Source organism: Capricornis sumatraensis, chromosome X, assembly GCF_032405125.1.
Source record: "Capricornis sumatraensis isolate serow.1 chromosome X, serow.2, whole genome shotgun sequence".
NCBI classification, from domain to species: domain Eukaryota; kingdom Metazoa; phylum Chordata; class Mammalia; order Artiodactyla; family Bovidae; genus Capricornis; species Capricornis sumatraensis.
Genome location: NC_091092.1, coordinates 82,245,245 through 82,271,053, shown reverse-complemented (window position 1 = coordinate 82,271,053; position 25,809 = coordinate 82,245,245). Strand labels below are relative to the sequence as shown.

The following is a 25,809-nucleotide window of genomic DNA, read 5'->3' as shown; positions in this document are numbered from 1 at the left end:
CTGCTCATTTAACTTATATGCAGAGTATATCATACAAAATGCTGGGCTGGATGAAGCACAAGCTGGAATCAAGATTGCTGGGAGAAATAATAACCTCAGATATGGAAATGACACCACCTTTATGGCCAAACGTGAAGAAGAACAAAGACCCTCTTGATGAAAGTGAAAGAGGAGAGTGAAAAAGTTGACTTAAAACTCAACATTCAAAAAACTAAGATCATGGTATCCAGTCCCATCACTTCATGGGAAATAGATGGGGAAACAATGGAAATAGTGACAGACTTTATTTTCTTGGGCTCCAAAATAGCTGCATATTTTGACTGCAGCCATGAAATTAAAAGATGCTTGCTCCTTGGAAGAAAAGCTATGACCAACCTAGACAGCATATTAAAAAGCAGAGACATTACTTTGCTGACAAAGGTACATCTAGTCAAATCTATGGTTTTTCCAGTAGTCATGTATGGGTTTGAGAGTTGGACCATAAAGAAAGCTGAGCTCAAGAGAATTAATGTTTTTGAACTGTGGTGATGGAGAAGACTCTTGAAAGTCCTTTGGACTGCAAGGAGATCAAACCGGTCAATCCTAAAGGAAATCAGTCCTGACTATTCATTGGAATTACTGATGCTGAACCTGGTACTTCAATACTTTGACCACCTAATGCAAAGAATTGACTCAGTGGAAAAGACCCTGCTTCTGGGAAAGATTGAAGGCAAGAGGAGGAGGGGATGACAGAGGATGAGAATGTTGAGTGGCATCACCGACTCAATGGACATGAGTTTGAGCAAGCTCAGGGAGTTGGTGATGGATAGGGAAGCCTGGTGTGCAGCCCATGGGGGTCACAAAGAGTCGGACATGACTGAGCAGCTGAACTGAACTGAGACAATTTTATGAGGACCAGTTTTAAGCTACCAGTATGTCAGCATTGACTGTAAAGTTGTGAAGAGATGCTCAGAATTGTTTCTAATGAATCGCTACAAGCCAACTCCAGCACAAGACTGGACAGAACATAAGGGAAGACAGCTTGACAACATAAAACTTGGGTCTGACCAAATCTCAGATGACCTTGACAGAAGTGAACTGCCTATTCTTCATAGTGTTTTCCTTGATGAGGTTGGAACCTGTAATTCTCCAAGATGGTCTTTCCAAATCCCATATGAAGAACATCATCTGTTTGATGCTCCCTACACTGTTCATCTGAGTGGACTGAACTTCAGCAGTCTCCTGAGAAGCAAGAAAAGAAAAAGAAAAGTGTTCTGTGAGTTGTCAAATGCTATTTCAATGTCAAACATTCATCCAGTTATTTTACCTGGTGTCACCTGCAAAACTACATAAGCAATCAACTCACTGTCCAAGGCCAACATCAGCTGTTCTCTCCCTTAGCTGCACATTAGATAAAATAGGGAAGTGTTTAAAAATATCACAGTGCCTACCCTTGCCCCCAGTCAATTGAATCAGAGCTATCAGGAGTGAAACTGGGCATAAGTATTTTGTAAAGTCTCCCTAGGTGATTCTGGCTTGTAGCCAAAGTTAAGAATCACTGCCCTGCACAACCTGGTTCTACAGTCAAATCAACTTAACCTACCACCTCCCCTCCCTTTCGATATGCCAGCCACACAGGCCACATTGCTGTTCCAACAACACATCAAATTCATTCATGACTTTAAGACTTTTATTTGCTATTACTTCTCTTGAGAATTTTACATGTCTGTCTCTGTTATTCAAGTTTCATCTCAAAACCTCATCCTCAGAGAATCTTTTCCTACTATACAAAATAAGCTCTCCTGTTCTATCACAGCACTCTGTTTTATTTCTTTCATTTTATGTAGCACCATCTGAAAATATCTAAGTTATTATCACTCATTTATTGTTTGTCTTTTTCCACCAAAAGTTCACCTAGCTTAAGGGCAAGGCCTTTGTATTGTTCGCTGTTGTTTTCCCAGTTGCCTAGAGTTATGTTTGAAACGTAGTAGGTATGCACTCAAAGATTGTCCTTTAACTATCATAGGATAGTTACTAAACATCTTCTATGGTTGAATTCAATGATGTCTTCAAATATTTCATTATATTAAGGGTTTAACTGCATAGCATTGTGTTCAAGGCTGTTTATGACCTAGCCACCATCTAATTTGTCACCTTCACCTTCTACTTCCGTATTCTTGAAGCAGGAGGTCTATATGAAATACAGTAGACAGGAAAGATGGTCTAGAACTGAATATTGCAGGGTTTTCTTTAACAGAGAAATATGTGTGTATGTACTGGGGGCAGGAAGCACAGATGGAATGCTTGTGACCAGGGGAGGGGCCAATGAAGAGAACAGCATAGTCATAAGAGAGTTGCTCTTGGAGTGAAATGAAAGACAAGATAGAGTCAGCAACATTATACATAACTCATCTCACGTATCTAATACTTCCCTACTACAAATCACTTTCACATACATTCTATATAATTTGTTTTGTAAAAACTCTAGGATGTAGACAATGCCATTATTTTTATCCTCATTTTTTTTTAGAGAGTAATCAAAGCTCAGACTTGCCTTAGACCATTTGGAGCTGGGATTTGACACTTAACTGTTCTGATTGCCAGTCTAGTACTCTTTATATTTCTGTTTTGTGGAGCTTGGACCAGATTGTGGAAGATCCAGAAAGTCAAGAAGAGAAGTGTGTGCTTGATTCCTATCAGCCTCTCTAGAGCTAACCATAATGTTGAAAAAATCAGTAATGATCATGGCTTTATAACCACTCCCAAGAAGCCTTCCCATTGAGAAGTGGCTGAGGGGCCTGGCTGAGGGCCCATTCATGGTACTGGTTTAATGGCCATCTGTGTTTCTGGGTCAGGTAAGGGAATGGTTAAATCCTTAGAATCACAAGGACTCAGCTACCTTATAAGTCCTTCTCATAAAAGACCTGCCCTTTGGCAGAGCACAGACCGTGTTGTTTAGAGTCGTCTAACCTATTCCACAGGTCCAAAGATAGTATTCTAGGAGGAAAAAAAAAAAAAGTACTAGAAAACAATAATGCTTGGGATTACTTTTCATGGAAGAGAGCCCTTGAGTGATTAGGTCAGAGGTTCTACACTGTCTCAGCCCCAGAGAAATAATGTCCATAGGATATGTGACTGTAAACAGGAGCTGGTCTCCCTTCAGTCTATGTAGGTCACTCAGGAAAGAGACACTTAGCTACTTGTTTCTATACAGTGTTTTTTGTTTTTCAGACAAAGCCTTTAGGGTCAAGAGAGTCGAGATTGGAAAAACAAGATAGAAATGCAGACTGGCTTTATCTCTCCTTGAGTCACACTCAGGTGGACTCTGAGACTCTCAGCACAAGTTCTAATATGAATAGAAGACTTCTGAGCCTACCTTCCATAGTCTTCTACTGTTCTCTTATGCCTAAGATTCCCTTCTAGTTATATATCAGGGGTGGGGGCCGGTGCAGGGAAGATCAAGAGAGAAGTAAAAACATACAGCTGGTCACATAGTGATTCAGTGAGACAGCAGGGCTGGTCCTTAGGTCTTTCTCCTTCTTGCTCTGTGATTTTTAACTATTCTGTGCTACCTCTTTCTTTTAAGTATAGCGTCAGGGCCCAGATGAGAAAAGATACCACACTGACAAAGACAAACATCTCTATCACAGGTCATACAGACCTGGCTTCTGATTCTGCTTCTTCCACTTATTAGCTGGTGACTGTAAGTGAGTCATTCAGCATCCCTGAGCCTTATTTTCCTCAACCTTAAAATAACAATAGCAGTTATCAAAAAGAATTTTTACAAGAATTAAATGAGTCAGCATCTTTGAAGTCACCTAGAATAGTATGCAAAGCACAATGGGTTACCTCCTCTCTCTCCATTGCTTTCCCCAGGAACTTCAAGTGTTACTCTTCCTTGACACTAGGAAGAGGCAGTGGGTAAATGGATAAAATACAGGACAAATAAGTCATATGAGAGGCAAATAAAATATTTTTTTGGTTATAGTGGTTCAGTAGAAAGCATATGGTAACCTGTATTGAAACTGGGATATATTCTTTGGTATCAATAGGCACTCTGTATCTTAGGTTTCCTCATAAATTGAAGATAATGGCCTGTACCCTCCCTACTCTGAAGGAAGGCTCAGCCAGATAATGAATATGAAAATGACTTTGAAGTAATAAAGGAAATGTGCAAAGAATATTGTGGGCAAAAACCTGAGAGTGCTATCATTATCATTGACTCATTTAATCTTGGTCAAGTCCACTCTGCTTTCTGGATCTTGATTTCCTCATCTGTAAAATGAGATGTGAGAATTGGACTGTGAAGAAGGCTGAGCGCAGAAGAATTGATGCTTTTAAACTGTGGTATGGGAGAAGACTCTTGAGAGTCCCTTGGACTGCAAGGAGATCCAAACAGTCCATTCTGAAGGAGATCAGCCTTGGGATTTCTTTGGAAGGAATGATGCTAAAGCTGAAACTCCAGTACTTTGGCCACCTCATGCAAAGAGTTGACTCATTGGAAAAGACTCTGATGCTGGGAGGGATTGGGGGCAGGAGGAGAAGGGGATGACAGAGGTTGAGATGGCTGGATGGCATCACTGACTTGATGGACGTGAGTCTGAGTGAACTCTGGGAGTTGGTGATGGACAGAGAGGCCTGGCGTGCTGCAATTCATGGGGTCGCAAAGAGTCGGACATGACTGAGCGACTGAACTGAACTGAACTGAAAATGAGAGTGTTGGACTAGATGATCTCAGCAGATCTCATTGCCTCTTCTGATATTCATGGAGTATATTATTTAAATAATAATAGGTAAGATCTACATAATGTCTTATGCTTTGTTATTTTATCTACTTATCTACTACCAGTGTGAGGTTAGCACTGAACTACTAGAACTGCTAGACTTGAGATAGACATGAATTCTTGTTTCTTGTCCTTACTTTGACATTGACTCACTGTATGATCTTAAGCAAGTTTCCCACCCCCCCACCCCCCATTTTCGGACTCTAAGTTTCTTAATCTGTGAAATAGGAGATAGGAAGGTTGGACTAAGTCAAGTAGATTTCTAAACTTTTCTGCAAAGCCTTGGGGAGTAAAAATGATACCATTAGATGATATAACGATACCATCATTAGATAATGATCAATAGATAAGATCTATATAATGCTTTACGCTTTGTTATTTTATATCTACTATCATACCACAGTGATAAAGCTACACAGAAGGGGAGAAATGGAGAGATCTAGCTGGAGTTTTAAGTTTCCTATGCTTGCTTCAGATACATTAGATTTAATTTTCATCTGTTATGTATATGGGGCCTGTACGTAATGTTTCATTTGTGAAAAAAAAAAAAAAGGTTCATTGCAAAAGAGAAAATAATTTGAATAATTTCTAATGTATTAATTTTTAAAAGTTGGATTCAATAAAATACGTTGTTTGTTAACACCATTTTGTTGTTTTAATGAAATAGTATATTGTGAATATCCTTCGAAATTAAAAAAAAAGACATTGACTTCACAGTGTTCCCTTGCATGAATATGGAATAATTTATTTAATCATTCTCATAATGTTGGACATTTACATTTTTCCAATGCATTTGTCCCTTGGTATCTGCTGGAGATTGGTTCCAGGAGCCCCAGTGGATGCCAAAATATGTGAATGCTCAAGTACCTTATATAAAATGATTTAGTCCACCTGAAACCATAAAACTCCTAGAAGAAAACAAAGGCAGTACACTTTTTGTCATCAGTCCTAGCAGTTCTTTGTTGAATCTATTTCCTTGGACAAAAACAACAAAATAAAAAGAAAATACAAATGAGACTACATCACACTAAAAAACTTTTGCATAGTAAAGGAAACTGACAAAACAAAAAGGCAACTTACTGTCTGGGAGAAGATATTTGCAAATGATATGTCAGATAAAGGATTAATATCCAAAATATATAAAGAACTCACACAACTCAACATACATTTTTAAAAAGCAATTTAAAAATGAGCAGGGGACCTGAGTAGACATGTTTCCAAAGAACACATATAGATGACAAAAATGCACATGAAAAGATACTCAGCATCACTAATTATCAGAGAAATGCAAATCAAAAACACAGTGAGATGTCACTTCACACCTGTTAGAATGACTATCACCAAAAAGACAATAAAAAACAAGTGTTAGAGAGGATGTGGAAAAAAGAGGACCCTCATGCACTATTGGTGGGATTGTAAATTGATACAGCCACTATGCAAAAACAATATGGTTAGTCCTCAAAACATTAAAAATAGAACTACCATATGATCCAGCAGTTCCACTTCTGGGCATTTATCCAAAGGAAAAGAAAACACTAATTCAAAAAGATATATATATCCCTGTGTTCATTGCAGCATCACTTATAATAGCCAAGATATGGATGCAACCTAAGTGTCCATCAATAGAAGAATGGATAAAGATATAGTGTATATATACTTAGCCATAAGGAAAAATGAAATCTTACCATTTGCAACAACATAGATGGTCTTGGAAGGCATTATGCTAAATGAAAAAAGTGGACAGAGAAAGGTAAATAACATATGATTTCACTTATATGTGGATTCTGAAAAGTAAATGAAACAAAACAGTACCAAGAGCAAACTGGTGGGCACCAGAGGGGAGGAGAGTGAGGGGTTGGGAGAAATAGGTGAAGAGAATTAAGAGATAGAGACTTCCAATTATAAAATAAATAAGTCACAGGGCTGTGATGTACAGCATAGGGAATATCATCAATAATATTGTAATAACTTTGTATGATGACAGACGGTTACTAGACTTATCATGGTGATTAAGTCCTAAACTATATAAATGTTGGATCACTATATTGTACAACTGAAACTAATATAATTCTGTATGTCAACTGTGGGGTTTCCCCAGTGGTGCAGCTGGTAAAGAACCTGCCTGCCAATGCAGGAGACACAAGAGATGTGGGTTCGAGCCCTGGATCAGGAAGATCCCCTGGAGAAGGAAATGACAACCTGCTCCAGTATTCTTGCTTGGAAAAATTCCATGGACAGAGGAGCCTGGAAGGCTACATACAGTCCATGGGGTCTCAAAGAGTCGGGCACAACTGAGCATGCACGTGCAAACATGTCAACTATAGTGCAATAATAAAGAAAAAACCTTGAAAGACAAATAATAAAAATACATTGTAGGATAAATGCAGTTGAAATTTTGATCCATGATTGGTTGGATCTATGGATGTGAAACATGAATATTGAGAGCTGACTGGTTTCCCTTTTTATATAATGATAAATAGAACTACATTTTGGTGCTTAACCTTGCTATTTTCTTGTAAAAAAATCCAAAAGTGGAATTACTGATTGAACTTTGTGTGAATTTAACTTTTCAGATATATGGCAAAATTGCACTCTAAAAATTACACACCCACTAACAATACCTTTTCAACATTAATTAGTAGTAAATGTTCACCAATCTTCCTTGTGAAAATGATGTCATTTCATATTTTATAATTACTAATAAAATTGAAATTGTACAATTTTCATATGCTTATTGATCTTTGGTGTTTTTTCTTTTATTTGCCTGTTCATGTCTGTTGCCCATATTTTCATCATACTACTCATCTTTATATATCAAGGAGATTAACCACTGCTTTTACATACTTGATACCAATATGTATTTTTTAGTTCGTGATTGCCTTCAGATTATATTATTATGTTTGTTTCATGTAAGAAAACTTAAATGTTTTCAAGTCTATCAGAATTTTCACTTACATATTCATTATTGTCATGTTCCAAAAATCTCCTTTCAATCTTCAAAAATTAAAAAAAAGTTCACCTGCAATATTTCAACATCTAACAATATTTCAATAATTCCTTTTTTCGTTTGTTTTTCTATGACATATTTAATCCATCTGGAATTTATTTTGGTTTCAACTGGTAATTTAACTTTATTATCTTTTCCAAATGAGTAACCAGTTGTTCTGACACCATTTAATGAATAAATCATCCTTTCTTTGCTGATTTATAATGATGTATTGCATATGCAGTCTGTTTTTGACTTCTCTGGTCTGATCAATCTATGCTGGAATGAATACCAAACTGTAGTAACCATTATGGAGTTATAATACTGGTAGGAAAACTCTCATTACTTTTTTTTTTTATTTTAAAATAATATCTTGGCAATATCACACGTTTTATCCCTTTAGATCAACTTTAGGATTATTTTGTCAAAATTTTGTTCAGGTTTATTTAAATTTGTAGATTTGACTGGGAGAAAAGCTGGCATCCTTGAAGTATTGCATCTTCCCATTTAATTCCAGTCTTCATTTACATACCTCAATAAAGGGTTTGGGGTCAGAGCTACAAGGAGACAGATACAGAGTTTCCTGGAAGTAAGAGCCCTATAATAGAGTCTAGAAATGAAGTGGGCTAAAGTTTAAGAAAAAATGGGTCAGGAATGCTATAGAGGAGATTCAAGCTTTGTATGGAGTAGAGATGGTGTGACCAATGCTTAGTTATTTCTGATATGTGAGATTCATAACCTTATGCACTCTGATATGGAACAAATAAATGGTGTGGTGCCAGGCTGGTCAATTTCATTTTAATGAGCATCATTTTCTTCAGCTGTATAATGAGGTATGTTGTAATCCCTGTTATACTTAAGTTGTACAAAATTGTTATTAACTTTTGCAAGCTAATCAAATGGGATGGATTTTTATTTCATATTATTAAATTTATATATTTTATTATTACTTTATGTTATATGTTATTTGTGCTTAGTTGTTCAGTCTTGTCCTACTCTTTGTGACCCCATGGACTGCAGCCCATCAGGCTCCTCCGTCCATGGGGATTGTCCAGGCAAGAAAACTGGAGTGGGTTGCCATGCCCTCCTCCAGGTGACCTTCCCAACCCAGAGACTGAACCCAGGTCTCCCACATTACAGGCAGATTCTTTGCCATGTGAGTCACCAGGGAAGCTGTATAATATAGTAGATTGTAGATGTAACCTTTACATGCACTGAGAAACTGAAAATTCATATGACTCCCTTTAATGGCATATTTGCTTTATTGCAGTAGTCTGTAACCACACCTGTAATATCTCTGAGATGTCTTCAGGATTGCAGGAACACTGATTCTGTGAGGGTGTCCCAGTTCTAGAACATTCACAGCACTAGAAATGAACCCACTGGAACTGGTACAGGGCCTGCCTTCTAGGAGTTGGCACCCAAAAGCTGTATGGCGGTTATCATAGCACCATCCTTTCTGTACACATTACCATCCTCAGTTTGAAGCACAAAGAAGCTGCAAATTATGTGTTCTGTTTATACAAATAAAATCTTGCAGTATGGTAGAAAGATTGTTGGCCTAGAGGCCTTAATTTTGTCATTGTTGAATGAAAGTGATGATAGTACCTACCTCAAAGCATTGCTGAGGTGATTTATTTAAATAGCACATGTAAATCCCCTCACATAGCCTTGTGCATAGTAAATGCCTATTAAATGGTAGTTTTTCTTCCTTCTGGTGCCTCTAATTCAGTGTTCTTCAGTCAAGTCACCTCCCCAGAACTCATCCTTGGAATGAAAATGTTGTTTTGGGGTGAACTTTAACAGTTCCTTCAAGCCCAGCATTTTGGAGTCCTTTGACAAAGGGAAGAGGAAAAGAGAGGGAGGAGGGAAAATTTTGTAATCTGGTTACACTGAATCTCCAGCATAAAATAACCTACTACAATAGATGAGTTTTCTGTGAACGTTATGTACATTTTAGGCTGAGTGAAGAGGGAGGAAAGCTGAACTGTGGCTAAATTTGTGGGTTCCCCCCAATATGAAATTACAATTGCTCTTCAATTTTTCTTTCTTTTCCCTCCAGCAAACATTCTTCCACTGCCAAAAGAAGCCTCCTGAAAATCTTGATCTATTCCATAAAGTAAAGCATGACAGCAAATGAGAGAAAAAAAAAAAAAAAAACAAGGACTTGGAGAAAGAAAGGGGTGGGATGAGGGGAAGAAAAATTTCAAGCTGGGGACAGGACAAAGAGCATAAGTTCTGCATGTTTTAGATTTCTGTTAATAACTCTATGTGCCTCTAGATCTCTCCATTCAACTTCAGCATTCATTCCGTCAGTGTTTATTAAAGACCTACTGTGTGCCAGGCCTGTGTGAGGAGCAAGGAATGAAGTATGTGTTTTTGAGTGGAACTTCATGTTTTTCTTTGAACAGCTATGATCCTAAGGATTTCTGAGTGTGAGAATGTGTATGGTGTGTTTGTGTGTATATATTTCTGTGTATCTCTCACAACTTCACATGTACATGACAGTGATTGTTTTTCTTCTTCTATCTTCAGAAGACTTCCTTTTATTTGCTGTGTTTACAAAGAGTGGGCTTTATCACTTTGTGTTTTTTTATTTTTTTATTTTATTTTACTTTATTTTACTTTACAATACTGTATTGGTTTTGCCATACATTGACATGAATCCACCACGGGTTACTCAGCTGTTAAAAAGAATACATTTGAATCAGTTCTGATGAGATGGATGAAACTGGAGCCGATTATACAGAGTGAAGTAAGCCAGAAAGAAAAACACCAATACAGTATACTAACACATATATATCACTTTGATTTTTATACTCTGAAAGCTTGGTGGTATGATAATTAACTTTTTAAAAAATTTTTTTATTTATTATAATTGGAGGCTAATTACTTTACAATATTGTGGGTTTTGCCATACATTGACATGAATCAGCTATGGGTGCACATGTGTCCCCCTGTCCTGAACCCCCCTCCTACCTCCCTCCCCATTCCATCCCTCTGGGTTGTCCCAGTGAACTGGCTTTGAGTGCCTTGTTTCATGCATCGAACGTGGACTGGTCATCTATTTCACATATGGTAGTATATATGTTTCAATGCTATTCTCTCAAATCATCCCACCCTCGCCTTCTCCCACAGAGCCCAAAAGTCTCTTCTTTATATCTATGTCTCTTTTGCTGTCTCACATAACAATTAAAAATCACATGGAGTTCTCTTTTATAGAAGGATTATCTGTACTTGTATTATGAAAAACACCCATGTTGTGTCATCCTAATAAAGGAGGTATTTAGCAGGACCTGAACTGTCCATCCCTTTGAAAAACACCTATGAAAATCAAACAATACAGCATTGAATTAAATCATCCTGGTGTAATAGAGTTTTGTGATCGAATGGTATGGGACCATTCCCTATCCACCTCTCTCATTGGCCAGGATATGTCTTCACACCTTTTCTTTCTAGAAATACTTTCCAGAGAGGCTTTAGTGACACATTAACAGGGCTGTCTACTCTTATATTTGTTCTCCCAGGAAAGCAGAAGTACCTGTGTGCCAGCAGAAACGATTGCACCATTGATAAATTCCGAAGAAAAAATTGTCCATCTTGTCGTCTCCGGAAATGCTATGAAGCAGGGATGACTCTGGGAGGTATGATACTTTTCTTCCTCTTTTCTTTCTTCCTTTCCCTCCCTTATTCTCTTATTGTCTCTTTAAACCAGATTTCCTCTTTGATGCTTCTAAGGAGGCCAGCCATGCTCTAAAAACAGGCTGACCCCTTCACATCCAACGTGGCCATCAGTCAGCTGGTGCTTTTCTTTATCCTTAAACATGCTACACCATACTGTGGGGCTCATCATAGGAGCAGGAGGTGTGAAGCAGGGATCAGGACCCATCAGAGGATGAGTGAGTATGGGCTTGACTTGAAGGGCTTCCCAGGGGACATAATGGTACTGACCTTATGTTGTTAAATGATGGCTAGAATGAGAGAACTAAGGAATTCAGAACAGTCACAGGCGCAGGATGACCCAGGCACAGGCTGGCCCTGAACACCCAGGAATATTCCTCGGTTAACTGCTGCCTGTGTTGTGGAGCTAGCCACCTGGAATGAAAAGCTGCTTTTCTTTGGAATCAATGACTAGGCTGCCAACCAGAGCCAATTTCCTATCCCACATCTTCCAGGGATGAGCAGGCCTTTTAATCATTTCCCTTTCTTTACAAATCTATTGACAATTTCCAAAAGCATTTTTTTTTTAGTAACAGAGTAGTTTGACAAAATGAAGATACAGCTCTTTCAAGGTTAATCCTCCATCAAAATGCTCTCTGTCCTCTAGTCTATGTCTACCATGATTGCTGTCACCATTACAGAAAGATTTAACTGACACTTACATTTTCCCCCTTCAAATTCCTATTTCTTCATGTTTGCATCTGCTCACTGCCAAGTTCCTTCCTACCACTTGCCACTTCCCAAAAGATGCACCTTTCATGAGAAAAGTAAGCTTATTAGTTTACTTTGATTTGGAAATTTGAAGAAAGACAAGCCTGTTTCTGAACACCTGAAACTGTGGCCTCATACCTGATTACTTATTATCATCCTGGAAAATCCAAGTTCTTATAATTCTGCCCTCTCCCCTCCCCTTCTCAAGACTGATTTAGAGTACTTGTTTATTATTGGCTTTCTGCAAGGTGCTCAATATCTTGTCTGCCTATGTGCATATTTACAGAAATCAACATGGTAGTTTTCTAACTTCATGTGGGTAGCTGTATCCTTGCCTCCTTGAAGGCTAGTAATATTCTTTAAACAGACCAAAGTATTAAAAATGAATTTATGCAGGCTCAGTTTGAGACAACCTTTCAACTAGTGTCTAGTACTCCTAGACTTAGCATGTAGATGCTCTACAAGTGGTTTTCCAGGCAACCACATCAAATGAGATTCAAATATTTGAGAAAAATAAACTTTATTCTTCTTTGCTTGACCCACTACAGAGAAATCCTACAATTGTGGCCTACAGTGAGGAGGAAAAAACAGGGCTGGGGGTAGAGGGAAAGTGCAGAAGGATAGCCAGGAAAGTTGTCAACGGAGTTGTCAAGATGAAATATTCTCCATATGAATCTTGTCACAACATTCATGGTGGTGGGATCACCCCAGGGTGAGGATTCTGAAACACTCAACTCTCGATTATTTAGCCCTCTCTGAATTATGTATAAGAGATGGAGGCTTCCAGATAGAGAGCCCCTTAGTTTTCCATTTGCTGATACGAATTGCAAACCTGCTTTAACACAGGTAAAGTTTAATGATAATAAAAGTCTTCATAGCATTTGGGCCCAAATCCTAAAATTAGTTTCATATGTCAGCTAATATCGTCCACTGTAAAGTGTCTATAACATGATTATAGTGAACCTCTTGTGAAAAGAAGTATATATATAATAGACAATTTCACTAGTCCATATAGTAGTCTAACATAAATCTATAAATTAATTTCTTGAAGAAAGTGGTAAAGTAAGTTTTCAAATTGATTTATTAAGGTATTCAAATTTTAATGAGCTTGGTCAACACAATGAAAAGAAGCTGAGAAGTGCTGTGGCTGGCTCTGGTTTCAGTTCCCTTTTTACATTTACTGAATCTCTCCTATGTACAAGGAACCATGCTAGGCAATAGGGCTTCAGGCAGGCAAACTTCAAGAAATGTCCACAAGGTACAAGGATTCTGGATGTTTTGTAAATGGTCTTGCCTTGGGAGTAAGGCAGACCTAGGTTAAAGGCCCAGCGCTATTATTCACTGTTCCCCCTCTAAGCTTCAATTTCTTCATCTGTAATTTAGACATACCATTCTCACGGAGCTGTAATAGGGATCTGGTGACATGATGAATGTGAATATCCTTGGTAAGTGAAAAAGTGCTAGACAAATGTAAGGACTTATGATAGTAAGGTCAGTGGTAATTTAGCTGGTAAAGCTGTTCACAGCACTTCCCAGTTGGCTTTAATCCTGAGTTACTCGGCATGCCCTATAATATGTAATAGCTCCAACAGACAGAACATTACCAGAAATCATCTCAAAACAAAAGTGTTATCAAGATCCTGCTTGAAAGCCAATTCTAGTAATTAAGGGACTCATACAGTATATTCAAGTGCCACATCAAAGAAAACCTAAGTATTTACCCTCTTAGATACTATTGTTTGGGAAACAAACCTTTGCATTTTGCTAAACTTATCTTCATATTCCCTGCTTCCCTGCTGAAAACCCCTCCCAAGTTTATTTTTATCTTGCAATTTCAGTGTATACTACAACTTTACTCAAATAATGGAAAAAAGAAAGCAAACGTCAATACAGTGATCCTTTTGAATATTCTAATAATAGACTTCCTTTTTCATAAGATGTGGGTTTAGCATCAACATTTTGATCACCTTGAAGAAGGATTTATATAATTTTGTTTTATTTTTCCTATCACTCAATTCAAAATTATATAATATATTCCAAAATGGCAATTAAGAATGTGGTTTTGGGTAATTCCTTTCTCCCCTCTGAGGCTCATTTTTCTCATCATAAAAATAAGGTAATGAGCTTCACCAAGGACCTTTTAGGAACTACCATTTTGTGATTCTGTGTCTAAGCTCACAGAGAAAGAACTGTAGTTGTGACAGTCCTTTTTTTTGGATTGTCTATTCACTGTCCCAGAAATATAGATTAGTCTAGACTTGTGTACTTTGACTTGCATAGTGACTTTAGCTACCTCTAGTCACATCTAAGTAAGATATATCCGGTGTCTAGACTGTATGGATAGGTTATTGATGGAGTGGAGGGCAGAAGGGCTGTCTTTGTATCTTAGAGAAGCTGGCACTCTGCAACCGATGGCTGCTTGATCTTGATGCCTCAAGGTCTCTAATTTAGCTTTCTCTGTAGTGTTTGGTAATGGAATCTCCTCAGATCAGAGATACTTAAAACACATACGCTTTTGTTTTTGCTTCCAGGCCTCTATACCTGTTGATTCTTATTGTTTTAGCTGTTCTTACTGTTTCTGAAAGGATCCTGGAGGTGGTTGGATTCTCAGCATGGTTTACTTAAAGACTACCTCTAGGCTCTCAACTGCCCATCTACAACAGGGATAGGCTTTTCTTTGAGCATGATTTGTTTCTTCCTGCTTTGGAAAAACCACATGTCACTAATTGCTTCTTGCCTACTCTAGGGTAAATACTTCTTGCCTACTCTTCATTTAGGAATTTTTTTTTTTTTAATGTAACTGTCCAAAGATGCACTTTCTTTCTGATAAATTAACTTCTGTTTTTTTCACAGTTAATAATTTAAGTAAATAGAGTCACCTCACTTTTCTCTGTACTCAATGATATACTCCCAGATTTCAAGATGGAATGAGAAAGAAAGAATTACCTTTACCCACCATATTCTTCCCTGGCCCTTCTTTCTTTCTCATTTGCTTTCCTTTTCCTCCCAAAACATTATTTATTTCTCTGTTAAGCAACTCTTGAATTCTCAACTTTTAATAAATGGCATTGGCCCCTGCTTATGCCCTCCTCTCCTGAACCATGGAAGATGGTAGGCCTTTTAGGAATTTCAGGTAACAGCCAAACGCAGATGTGGAGAAGAAACATGAAGCCCCATGACTTGTAAGAATCAGAAGTATGCTGCATTTTCTTGGGGTTACTCTAACATATTTGAGAAGTCTCATTCCTTCTAGGGGGCTAAACTCCACACCTGAGACTCAAAACTATTAACAGATCTGCAGGTTTTAACAACCTCCATGATTCTCTAGTTGAGAGGATATCCTGGTCTGATGTTACCATGAGCACTAGAAAGATCCTTATCACTTTCCAGTGTTGACAAGAGTTTTGATATCAGCTCTTTCATCATTCCCCATGCTCATGGGCAGGCCACCACTGCTACTTCTGGATCAGATGCCTTGGATGCAATAGCGTGATTCCAGTGCTGAAATACCACTCAGCCTGATTCTTCAAGAGACAAGTTTCACATTTATTCATCTGTCTATCCATTCATCCTTCCAACCAGCCAACTAGCTAGGCCTTTCATATTTCCATCCTTCCATTCATCTAGTTATCCATTTAACAAATATTCCTTGAGTGCCAGCTATGTGCCAGTTTCTGTAGTAGGCATTTTGGGGGAACGTAGATGAATAAGATACAATCCCTGCCCTCAAAAAGTTAAATAATTGGAGACAGGCAGTGATAACTAATACAGCTTAACCTTAAAGAATAAATAGGAAATTACTGGGAAGAAGTTGAGTGAGGTGGAATAGATGCAGAGAGACATTTTAAATAAGCATCGAGGTTTTGAGGAACAACACAAGTATTAATAGTTTAATATAGCCAGATCTGGGCTTCCCTGGTGGCTGAGATGGAAAAGAATCTGCCTGCAATGTGGGAGACCTGGGTTTAATTCCTGGGTTGGGAAGATCCCCTGAAGAAGGGGATGACAACCCACTCCAGTATTCTTGCCTGGAGAATTCCATGGGCAGAGAAGCCTGGTGAACTATAGTCCATGGGGTCACAAAGAGTTGGACCCGATTCAGTAACTTAACACTTTCACTTTTACTTTCATGGACAGATCTGGGGAAATAGGGAAGGCAAGCTGAAACCACACTGAAAATATACTTGGTTATTATGCTAAAAGGTTTGAACTTCAGGCAGTTGAAGAGCTATGACATGAGATAGACATGTTCACATATCCATTTTATTTGTGTGTTTGTTTTTTAAGAGAATTAGCTTAGAGAAGGCAATGGCACCCCACTCCAGTACTCTTGCCTGGCAAATCCCATGGATGGAGAAGCCTGGTAGGCTGCAGTCCATGGGGTCGCCAAGAGTCGGACACGACTGAGTGACTTCAATTTCACTTTTCACTTTCATGCATTGGAGAAGGAAATGGCAACCCACTCCAGTATTCTTGCCTGGAGAATCCCAGGGACGGGGGAGCCTGGTGGGCTGCCGTCTCTGGGGTCGCACAGAGTCGGACACAACTGACGTGACTTAGCAGCAGCAGTGAGGGCTTAAGTTTTATAAAAGGAGATAGTAGGCCAGGTAGTAAGAGAGAAAGAAATTTCTAGCATCAATTTTGTTAAACATCTAGGTTTACAGCTTTGGTTCCTGGAGTTAGTTGCCTCTGTTCAGATTGATACCTGCCAGTACTGACCACATGCATAAGCCCTTCCCTTATACAAGCCTGTTGCCTTGATCTAGGCCAGTGCTTCTTGGTGTAAGTTTTGAGAAAAGTAGTTCTGTAACATGACACATGAAAATTTATTTTTATGATTGAATAAGTTAGGAAAACCTGCATATTATAGTCTTGATCAGGAATATTTACATTGCATGTTATCACATCACAGACCTTGTCAAATATTGCAGTAAAATAACCTGAGGAGCTCAGTAACTCAGGATTCCCAAATTTATCTCACACAGAGAAACCTGTTTTTATATAACACCTGCTAATATCCTATAAAACTGATGTTTTCTGGAATGTACTTTGGAAAACTTGGTTATAGATAAATACTCTATCCTATAAGGAGATGATACCACTAGCCCAGGTCATGCATTTATAGATGTATATATCTACATGTATATTGCTCACAAGGAGAATCAATTAAGAATGACTTCATGACCAAGAGCCAACAATCTTCACCACATCTCAAGAGTATGCACCAATGCCTTCTAAAACAACTATAGTAAACCATGTTGGGTATGTAGTATTATTGTCATACACAAAGGATAAGATATAATTCAGGCCAAAGTAGGGTTACTAAGTAAATTATACAATGGTCATAGGTACATATTCCTTACCCAAGGAGCATGCTAGATACATTATTTCTGAGAAACATGATGACTTCTAGCATCATGCAAAGTGATTACTAAATATTTTGGCTATCTACCCTAAAGTTTAATAGTCCTTTTTCTCTGACTAGCATTCCAACATCCACCCAGAACTTCATCATGGTGCTACCACATACCTTCATTATTCATATCAGAGGCCAAGAAATCACAGATTTTAAGACTTTGGGTTCCACTGCCCACCCAATGATTGAATCCCCTCAAAACCCCTTTCAGCAAGCAGCAGAGTATTAAGTATCATAAAGACTCAACAATGTAGAACTCATTTAACAGAATTTCTTCCCTTCTACTTTGACTCTTTAGATTAGAGCCCCAAAAGTCTCTAGGTTGGAGATGCAAGCAGTAAGTCTCAATTCTGAGAAATGCTACTCCCCACACACATTTCTTAGATACTTAGATAGTCCTACAGATCTGTATAATTGAGGCATGCACAGAGGAGTATAATTGCCATATAATTTTTTAAATATAAATTTATTTATTTTAATTGGAGGTTAATTACTTTACAATATTGTATTGGTTTTGCCATACATCAACATGAATCCACCACAGGTATACATGTGTTCCCCATCCTGAACTCCCTTCCCTCCTCCCTCCCCTTGACATCAACATGTACATGTGGCTCAGCAGTTAAAGTTTCTGGTTTTCTTTTTTCTTTCTTTGTTTTGGTTTTGTATTTTAGGAGGTCCTGTGTATAGTGGAAATAGCTTGATGGACTAGGATACAGACAGACCTTGTTTCTCATCCTAGCTCTGCCACTTACTATCTTGATGACCTTGGGTAAATCATTAAATCTCTCTGAGCCTTACTTTCCCCAGCTCAATTTCCTAACTACATTATGGGAATAATAAAATCTTCCTTACAAAATTGTGGTAAATTTATAAAGAAACTAACACATAGTAGGTACACAATAAATATCACTGTACTTCCTTTTTCAGATAAAAATTCATCTGTGTGCTCCCAGTCACCACTGGAGCCTGTACTCTTTGCTATAGCAGTGTGGATTTTGGCACTGGTTCGTTGGTTCTCCAGTCTCTGAATTTCCCTTGAATTAACACTTGTAATCTGTCCTCCAAAGCCAATATTGCCATCTTCCAATTGGTTACATACATATTTGGTGACATATTGGAGAGTAAAAGGTATCTTTCTCTCTAATTGTAGTTCTCAAGTGAACTTTTATATGGAATTACCTCCAAACCACATTGTCTGGGACAGCATATATATGCTGTGGTCTGTCTCTGAATATTTGTTTTTATAGAACTATGGTTAGAAGTAAATAATTTTCTCTGATCATCAAAACTGATGATATCTGGTTCTGAATAAGTATCTCACTTGTAAAATCACCACTTAAAATCCTTGAGTTTTTAAAGTGTAATAGCAGCAGATTTTATTGTTGTTTACTCTTGCTGTGAGAGCTCCAAATTCCCTCAGTTGCTTTTGAGAGAGTAAAATGATGTCATAGGCAATATTTTTTGAAGGTACTAGGCAGAAAACTAAGAGTACACAGCACACAATAGGTCATATATACAAAAGCAGGTATTTTCCAAATATAACAATTTAGAAAAAAAGCTTTATATGAGCTGATAATATAACTGTTTGTATGAAAACCTTTTACTTTTGATTTAAGAAAGTGCCACTTGTTCTTACAAATTGGAGAATGTATTCCTTAAGATCAACAAAAGTGTTTAGAATATTTTCTTATTGTCCTGAACTTCTACATAGACAATTTACCTGGGAAAGATACTTTTTTAGACTTTTGTACATCCTTTGGGATCATGTTTATATGAAGTAGAACTAAGAGGAAAATACACAACCATCCAGAAACCAGTAGAGCCTTCAAATTGTCTATTACCAATAATATCTCCATGACAACGGGTATATAGAAAGTAAACTGCAAATGGCATGGCTACCCTGGATCACCTCTTTTAGAACCAAGTTCCATTCTCTTCAGTCCATTTCATCCTTGCTACAGGTTTTAGATCTCTTAAGCCTGGCATAGAATGTATTTCTTTCCACTGTTTAATACCCCATTGGACCAGTGTTTCTGTGGCTAAAGTGAAAATTCATTGTTGAGGGACATTTCAGACTTTTAACAGTCAGCAATTTTAAAAAATGTAAGCACCAATCCTGAAGAAATCACCTGCAAAAAACTTGGACTGGCATTTGGAACTAAAAAGAAAATCTGGATCTTGACCAAGACAAAAGTTCACCAGCCTGGGCCTGCACAGTGTGGTGTATCATGCTGACCACAATGAAACTGGAAGAGACTGAGGACTCTCACCAGGGTAGAAAATGAGGCATAGAAGCTTTGATTAGTGAGCTGTTAGGTGCAGAGACATTAATTTCGAAGCACTCCCATCTCTAGGATGAGTAATAATGCTTGTAATATTATGGGATTGTTTGGCTACTACAAGAAATTCAGAAGACCAAATAGGGCGTCTTTGTTGGGCTCTGAGTGGCTATAAGGAGACTGTTAAATTTCACCTCCCTTCTCTCCCTCCATATCCTTTCCTCTCAACCACAACCACCACTTTATTCTTGCCGAAGAGGCACATACAAACACATATATGTCCTTTAGTATATTGATCAATAAAGCAGAAAAGAAAGAGAAAGAGGAAAAGCCCCCAAAACTCCAAATAAAGAATTTCCCATTTCTCAGCCTCACTTCTGTCTTACAGGTAGATAGGAAATGAGAAGAAAACCTCTAGTCCAAAATGGCAGGCACTCCTTCTCCCCAACTTTGCATTGCTGCCTCCTGCATCCGAGGATCTGACTCAAGTATCTGATTATGGAGCCAGCTAACATGCTAACATATCTTCAAGTTGCTACGTTCACCATATTAGAAAAATTGCAGGTTAGATACTGCAAACATCTCATAATAACCAGACACTAAAGAAAGGCTGACCTGATCTGCCTTATTCAAAATGAGGGTTCTAGAGGATTTTATTGGATATCCTGGAAACACCTGGAGCGAGACTTGGGGACTTAAGCCCGTGCTCCTCAACTCTGATGTTGGGGCTGGGGACTACTCTCTTAGCTGATTCTCCTCCCAGTGAAGCTGATGGTATTTCCCTACCTCATAGCTATGTGAGGACTAAGTAGTAGAGTTACCAATTCATGTAGCCATGACAATTATGATTGTTGTTTTCTATAATATGACTTGGTATTAGCAGAGGGCCCTTTGATTGTTTTTGATCATATATGATGACATCAGGCACTGACTCAAGTGGATGCATTGAAGCTCTGGTGCAGGTGCTTGCTTTCCAGTGTGCTACTGCTGCAAAGAAGCTTAGCTAACAGGACTCAAAGTGCTGCTTTGAACAAGAAGCCACTGTCCCTATCTGAGGCTCCTGTGGTCATTTTCACTTGGTTTTTTTATAATTCACAAGTTTCCTCTTACCTCTATTTTGCTGGACCTCTGCCATGGAGCTTGATCGTAACCTTAGGCTCCATCATTGAGCTGAAGGTAGTAGCTGATCCATACAAGTTCAGTAAACAAAGACCATATTTAGACTCCCCTGTAGAAACACCTCCAAGAAGCCAGCCAACAAACTCTTCAGACCAGGAGAGTACAATAAGACATTCTTTTTCTCCCTATTCTCAAAGTTAATGTGACTTCCCTTTTAGCAGTGCACACACACTTGAAATTTTCATAAAGTGAAAGAAGGCAAAATCTAAGAACCAGTGCCTACTTTCTTGTTTTCTATTGAAGTTAAGATGATAGAAGAAAGTTGATAAGATTTTATGTCTTAACTTCTAGCTTTAGTGCCCCACACTATTCACTTACATAATACACTTGCTTCTCCATCAAGTGTGATGCTTTGTTCTTCTCCCAGGCCAGCCTCAAACTTTGCATTGATGAAAGAGGAGAGAGCCTTAGAATTTACAATATTTTGCTATGCTCTGTCTCTGCCTCAGAGACTTCATATTGAAGCTAGCTTCCTTCTGGTGGATGTGGAATCTTTGAGGCCAGGGGCTGACAAATGTGAGGGTCAGAAGCACTCTTCCAGCCTTACCTGGAGCCTGCATTTTCCACCCTCTTCCTTCTCCTCTCTCCACCTACACACACACACACACACACACACACACACACACACACACACACACACACACACACACACACTCACACACACACACCTCTCTCTCCTTCCCCTGACTAAACAACATGCTGGAGAAAAACCAAGGAAAGACTTCAAGGAGGGAAGAGAATTAATTTCCCCCTCTTTAGGGCAGAATTTTAATCTCCAGGCCAACAAGAGTTCCCCTAATGTGAATCGAAAGGCTAATGTGGTTTATTTTTTAACTGCTTTCTATTTGTTTGAATGTTGTGTATTTTTGCTAGCGAATTTTCCTTTAATAAAGCCATTAATACACCAATGGTATTTTCTTATTTACAGCAGACTGACAGAATTAATGCTGTTAACATTGGACCTTTTTCCTTTTTCTTTTTTCTTTCTTTCCTTTTTTTTTTTCTCTCATTTGCTTTCCAGGTCATGCTGACCTGTTCGGCTTGGACTGTTTCACATTTGTTTTTAATGTCAGTTTAAATGTAATTGTAAAAGCATGTATGCTCTAAATTCATGTAGTTACTTTTTCCAGTGGAAAAGCCTGATATGTAAAACCATTTCCAGTCTCTGCAATTTCACATGAGCAGGTTTTGGGTAATGACCTTGTGCCCCTCACCCAGAATGGTATCTGGACAGTGAACCTCTTTCTTCTGGCTCAGTAGTCAGAGAGAGGAGACTTGGAAATATTTTCTGCCAGATCCTGTGCTTTGGCAAGCATGTGCAGCATTGCATATCATTCTATTATTAATTACGTTTACTCCTTCATGAACTAAAAAACATTAGACTAAATTGTCCAACATAAACCTTGAAAGATAAAATTTGGTATTCTTTTCCCTGGCTATCCCTCTGACTCAGGATTGGAACTGGGAGAATGGGGGCATGAGTGGAAGGACCAAGAGCTTTCTTGCCTGGGAGAATTTGGCCTATACTTGTTTGTGTACACTTACACTTGGATGCAGCCCCTACTAATCTCTCACTCCATGCCTGCCAAGAACTGGCTCTGTTCCCTGTCTCTTATCCCTGTCCTAGTTATTCCCCACTCATCTCCAGCTGACCCTTCTCCCATAAACGTGTTACCCTACCTGATAAAATTGAAAGAGTACTACCCGAGAAGTCAGGATACCTGATTCTAGTTCCTGCTCTGCTACTATCTAGCTGTGTGACCTTGGGAAAGATTTGGCTTTGGCCTTCAGCCTACTCATCTTTAAAATGGGGATTAGTTTCAATAGGAAAAGAAGAAATAGACAAGATTTGGGGCGTTCAAGCATCTTGTTAGCAATGGAATCTTTTCTTCAAACAAAATCTGATGCAGAGCCTGAAATGAAGATACAGAATAAAGCACTGCTTTGAAAAAGGCAGGGTTATTGGAGTCACATGATCACCCCACTTTGCTTCCTCTCAGGGCCCTTTAAAAATCTTTGGGGCTCCATTACTGCAGTAGATTTATGTCTGGGGGAACTTCCAATTTGTTTCTCTCTCCTAATTGGTTTAAATCCCTGTCAAAACTGTATGTTTCATAAGTTAGCTTTTTCAGAGAGAAATTCATCTACTTGAGATAAAGGAAATGACATGTAGTAATGTAGGGTTTAGCAACTAGCAAGAGAATAAGAGGCATCATGTATTGTCTTACAGAATATATTCTGTGCTAAGCACCTTACGTGTATTCTCTTAGGTAAAGTTATAACAACTCTGTGAGGTAGATCTTATAATTATCTTAGGATTCTTAAACCTGTCAGTATGGCCCTCAATCTTTGGTTTGAGACCAGTTGCCCAAGATGGAAGGCAATATTTTATAGGTTGCTACCCTAAACAGCTTTTCAGAATGTTGTCTAGCTAGAGATTCATTCTTGGAAAATGTCATAGCCTGCCCATTGGGATACACTTTTATAAAATTCAGAGCACTTTCATTGAGATCATCTCACTTTCTCCTAATAATAGTCTTATGCAGTAGTGTGATCCGATGAGAAAAGTGAGGTATAGAAGGAATCAAGGTATATGTTCAAGCTCAGATACCTCATAAGACTGTGACTACCACTACCAATAATAAAAATCCCTTTATTGTGAGTACCACTTTAGAATTCTGATGTCATCATTGCATTCTGCCTCCTTTAAGTTCAGTGAAATTTTTCACCATGCTGTGGGCTTGGAGGGTTCTTCTGGTGGTGCTGAATCTTCCCTTTACTCTCAGATACCACCACAGTGTCTATATTCCTCATTAGCAGCCTTATTAAGTAGGTGCTAATAGTTTTCCCAATTTATAGATGTGGAGATTAATGTACAGAGAGGCTAAGTCTTGCCCAAAGTCACATAGCTAGTGAACAATTGAGCCAGGCTTAACCCTGAGGCAATGACTCCAGGTTATTTGCTGTTAACTACTACACTTTATACATATATCAAGAAACTAAAAGCAAAAGAAGGAAAAGGATATTCTGGAGATCATACAGTGGGCTCCCCTGGATCTTAATCCAGTGTTCCTCTGAATATCTAAGCCTAAAGTTGTACAATGAGATCCCCTGACTCTAATCCTAGTGGATGGAAAGATGGTTGGCATGATTTAAGCCAAAGGGCACAAATTGGTTTTCCACAGGCCAGAACTGACTTGCAGAATTTTGTTTCTCTAGCATAAACAGACTTAGACTTCCCCTAGGCAGGACATCAATCACTTTCACTGTCCCCAACCCACCCTATTTATGTTTACTAGGTTGTTTTAACTCATTTATGTATCTGTCTGACTAGTGAAGATATTGAAGCTCATGACCCATAGATTTAAGTATTATAATATATAAGCACCTGTGCACACACACACACATACACACACACACACACACACACACACACACACAATTGCAAACAGTCACATAAGTACAGCCTAGTCTGGTTTCACAAAGAATTTGAAGCTCTGCACCAAATGTACCTTTGTGTTTAGTCAGCATTTAGAATTACACTTAAGACCTGAATTCAGTTTTATAGGCAATTATGTGCTGAATAAACTCAGCTACTTTTTTTTTTTTCTTCCATTTCATAATATGTCACTCTTCCCTTCTCTGCCATTTCTGGTACTCTGTTAATCCTGCTGTCCCTCCTTCCCCATATCCAGGTTTCATTTCTTGTAGTCCAGTCATTCTCTACTCTTCAGGAATGGATGGAGAATTAAGAAAATCATTTTGGAGGGCTCACTAGAATGTGCCAGGCATTATCTCTCATTTAGTTCTCATAAGTGTCCTAAGAAGTAGGTGGTGGTACCCCCATTTTACAAATGAGGAAATAGAATCTCAGAGAAACTAAGCAATGGGCTCAAAGTTATTAACCTAGTAACTGATGGAGCTGTGGTTTGAATCTAAGATTGTCTGATTCCAGAGCCTATTACCTTGCCAATACCACACATTTTGTAAAGAAAGTGTATTAGTTTTCCGCTTCTGCATAACAAGTTACCTCAAATTTAATACCCATTTATCAGCTCACAGTTTTGTAAGTCAGAAGTCTGACACAGCATGACTGGATTCTCACCTCTTTGTCTCACAAGGATGAAATAAAACTATTGGCCAGGCTTCATTCTAATCCGGAGTTCACAATCCTCTTTGAAGCTCCTGTGATTATGTCAGGATTCAGTTCCTTACAGTGGTATGATTAAGGTTTCTGTTTGCTTTCTGGCTGTCCATCAGAGGCTGTTCTTATTTTCCAGAGGCTTCCCTCATTGTTTTCCCTATGAACCCCTCCAGTGTCAAAGCCTGCAATCTCCCATATGTAGAGTCACCCTGAGTCCATGAACATCTCTCCAAAAAGAAGCCAGTACCTTTTAAGGCTTATATGACTAGGTCAAGCCCATGAAGCATAATCACCTTCAAAATTTAACTGACTTGTGACCCTAACTACATCTATTTCTTTCACAACAGCACCTATATTAGTGTTTGACTAAATAACTGGAAGAAGGCATGTGGACACCAGGCATGGGGAACTTGGTGGCTATTGTAAAAGTCTATCTATCACAGGAAGTCATTTTATGCTTCAATTTCCATGGTGAGATCCTAGGAAGAGAAACATCTTTGACCTTAGAGAGAGGAACTTGGACTTTCTAAGACTTTGGAAACTTCACCTCACCTTGCCTGTTCTCTGTCCATAGATGAGAAAACCTCTATCTTCAGGTACCAAGGAAT

The 25,809-nt window shown here is 38.5% G+C and overlaps 1 protein-coding gene across 1 annotated transcript in view; it reads left to right on the top strand.

Moving 5' to 3' along the window:
• The window catches only part of AR (androgen receptor), a 195,885-nt gene that overhangs the window by 148,108 nt on the left and 21,968 nt on the right, over positions 1-25,809 (top strand). Inside the window, exon 3 of the mRNA XM_068962648.1 lies at positions 11,277-11,393. Within this exon, the coding sequence (XP_068818749.1) occupies positions 11,277-11,393 (117 nt within the window). The remainder of the gene's footprint in view (positions 1-11,276; positions 11,394-25,809) is intronic.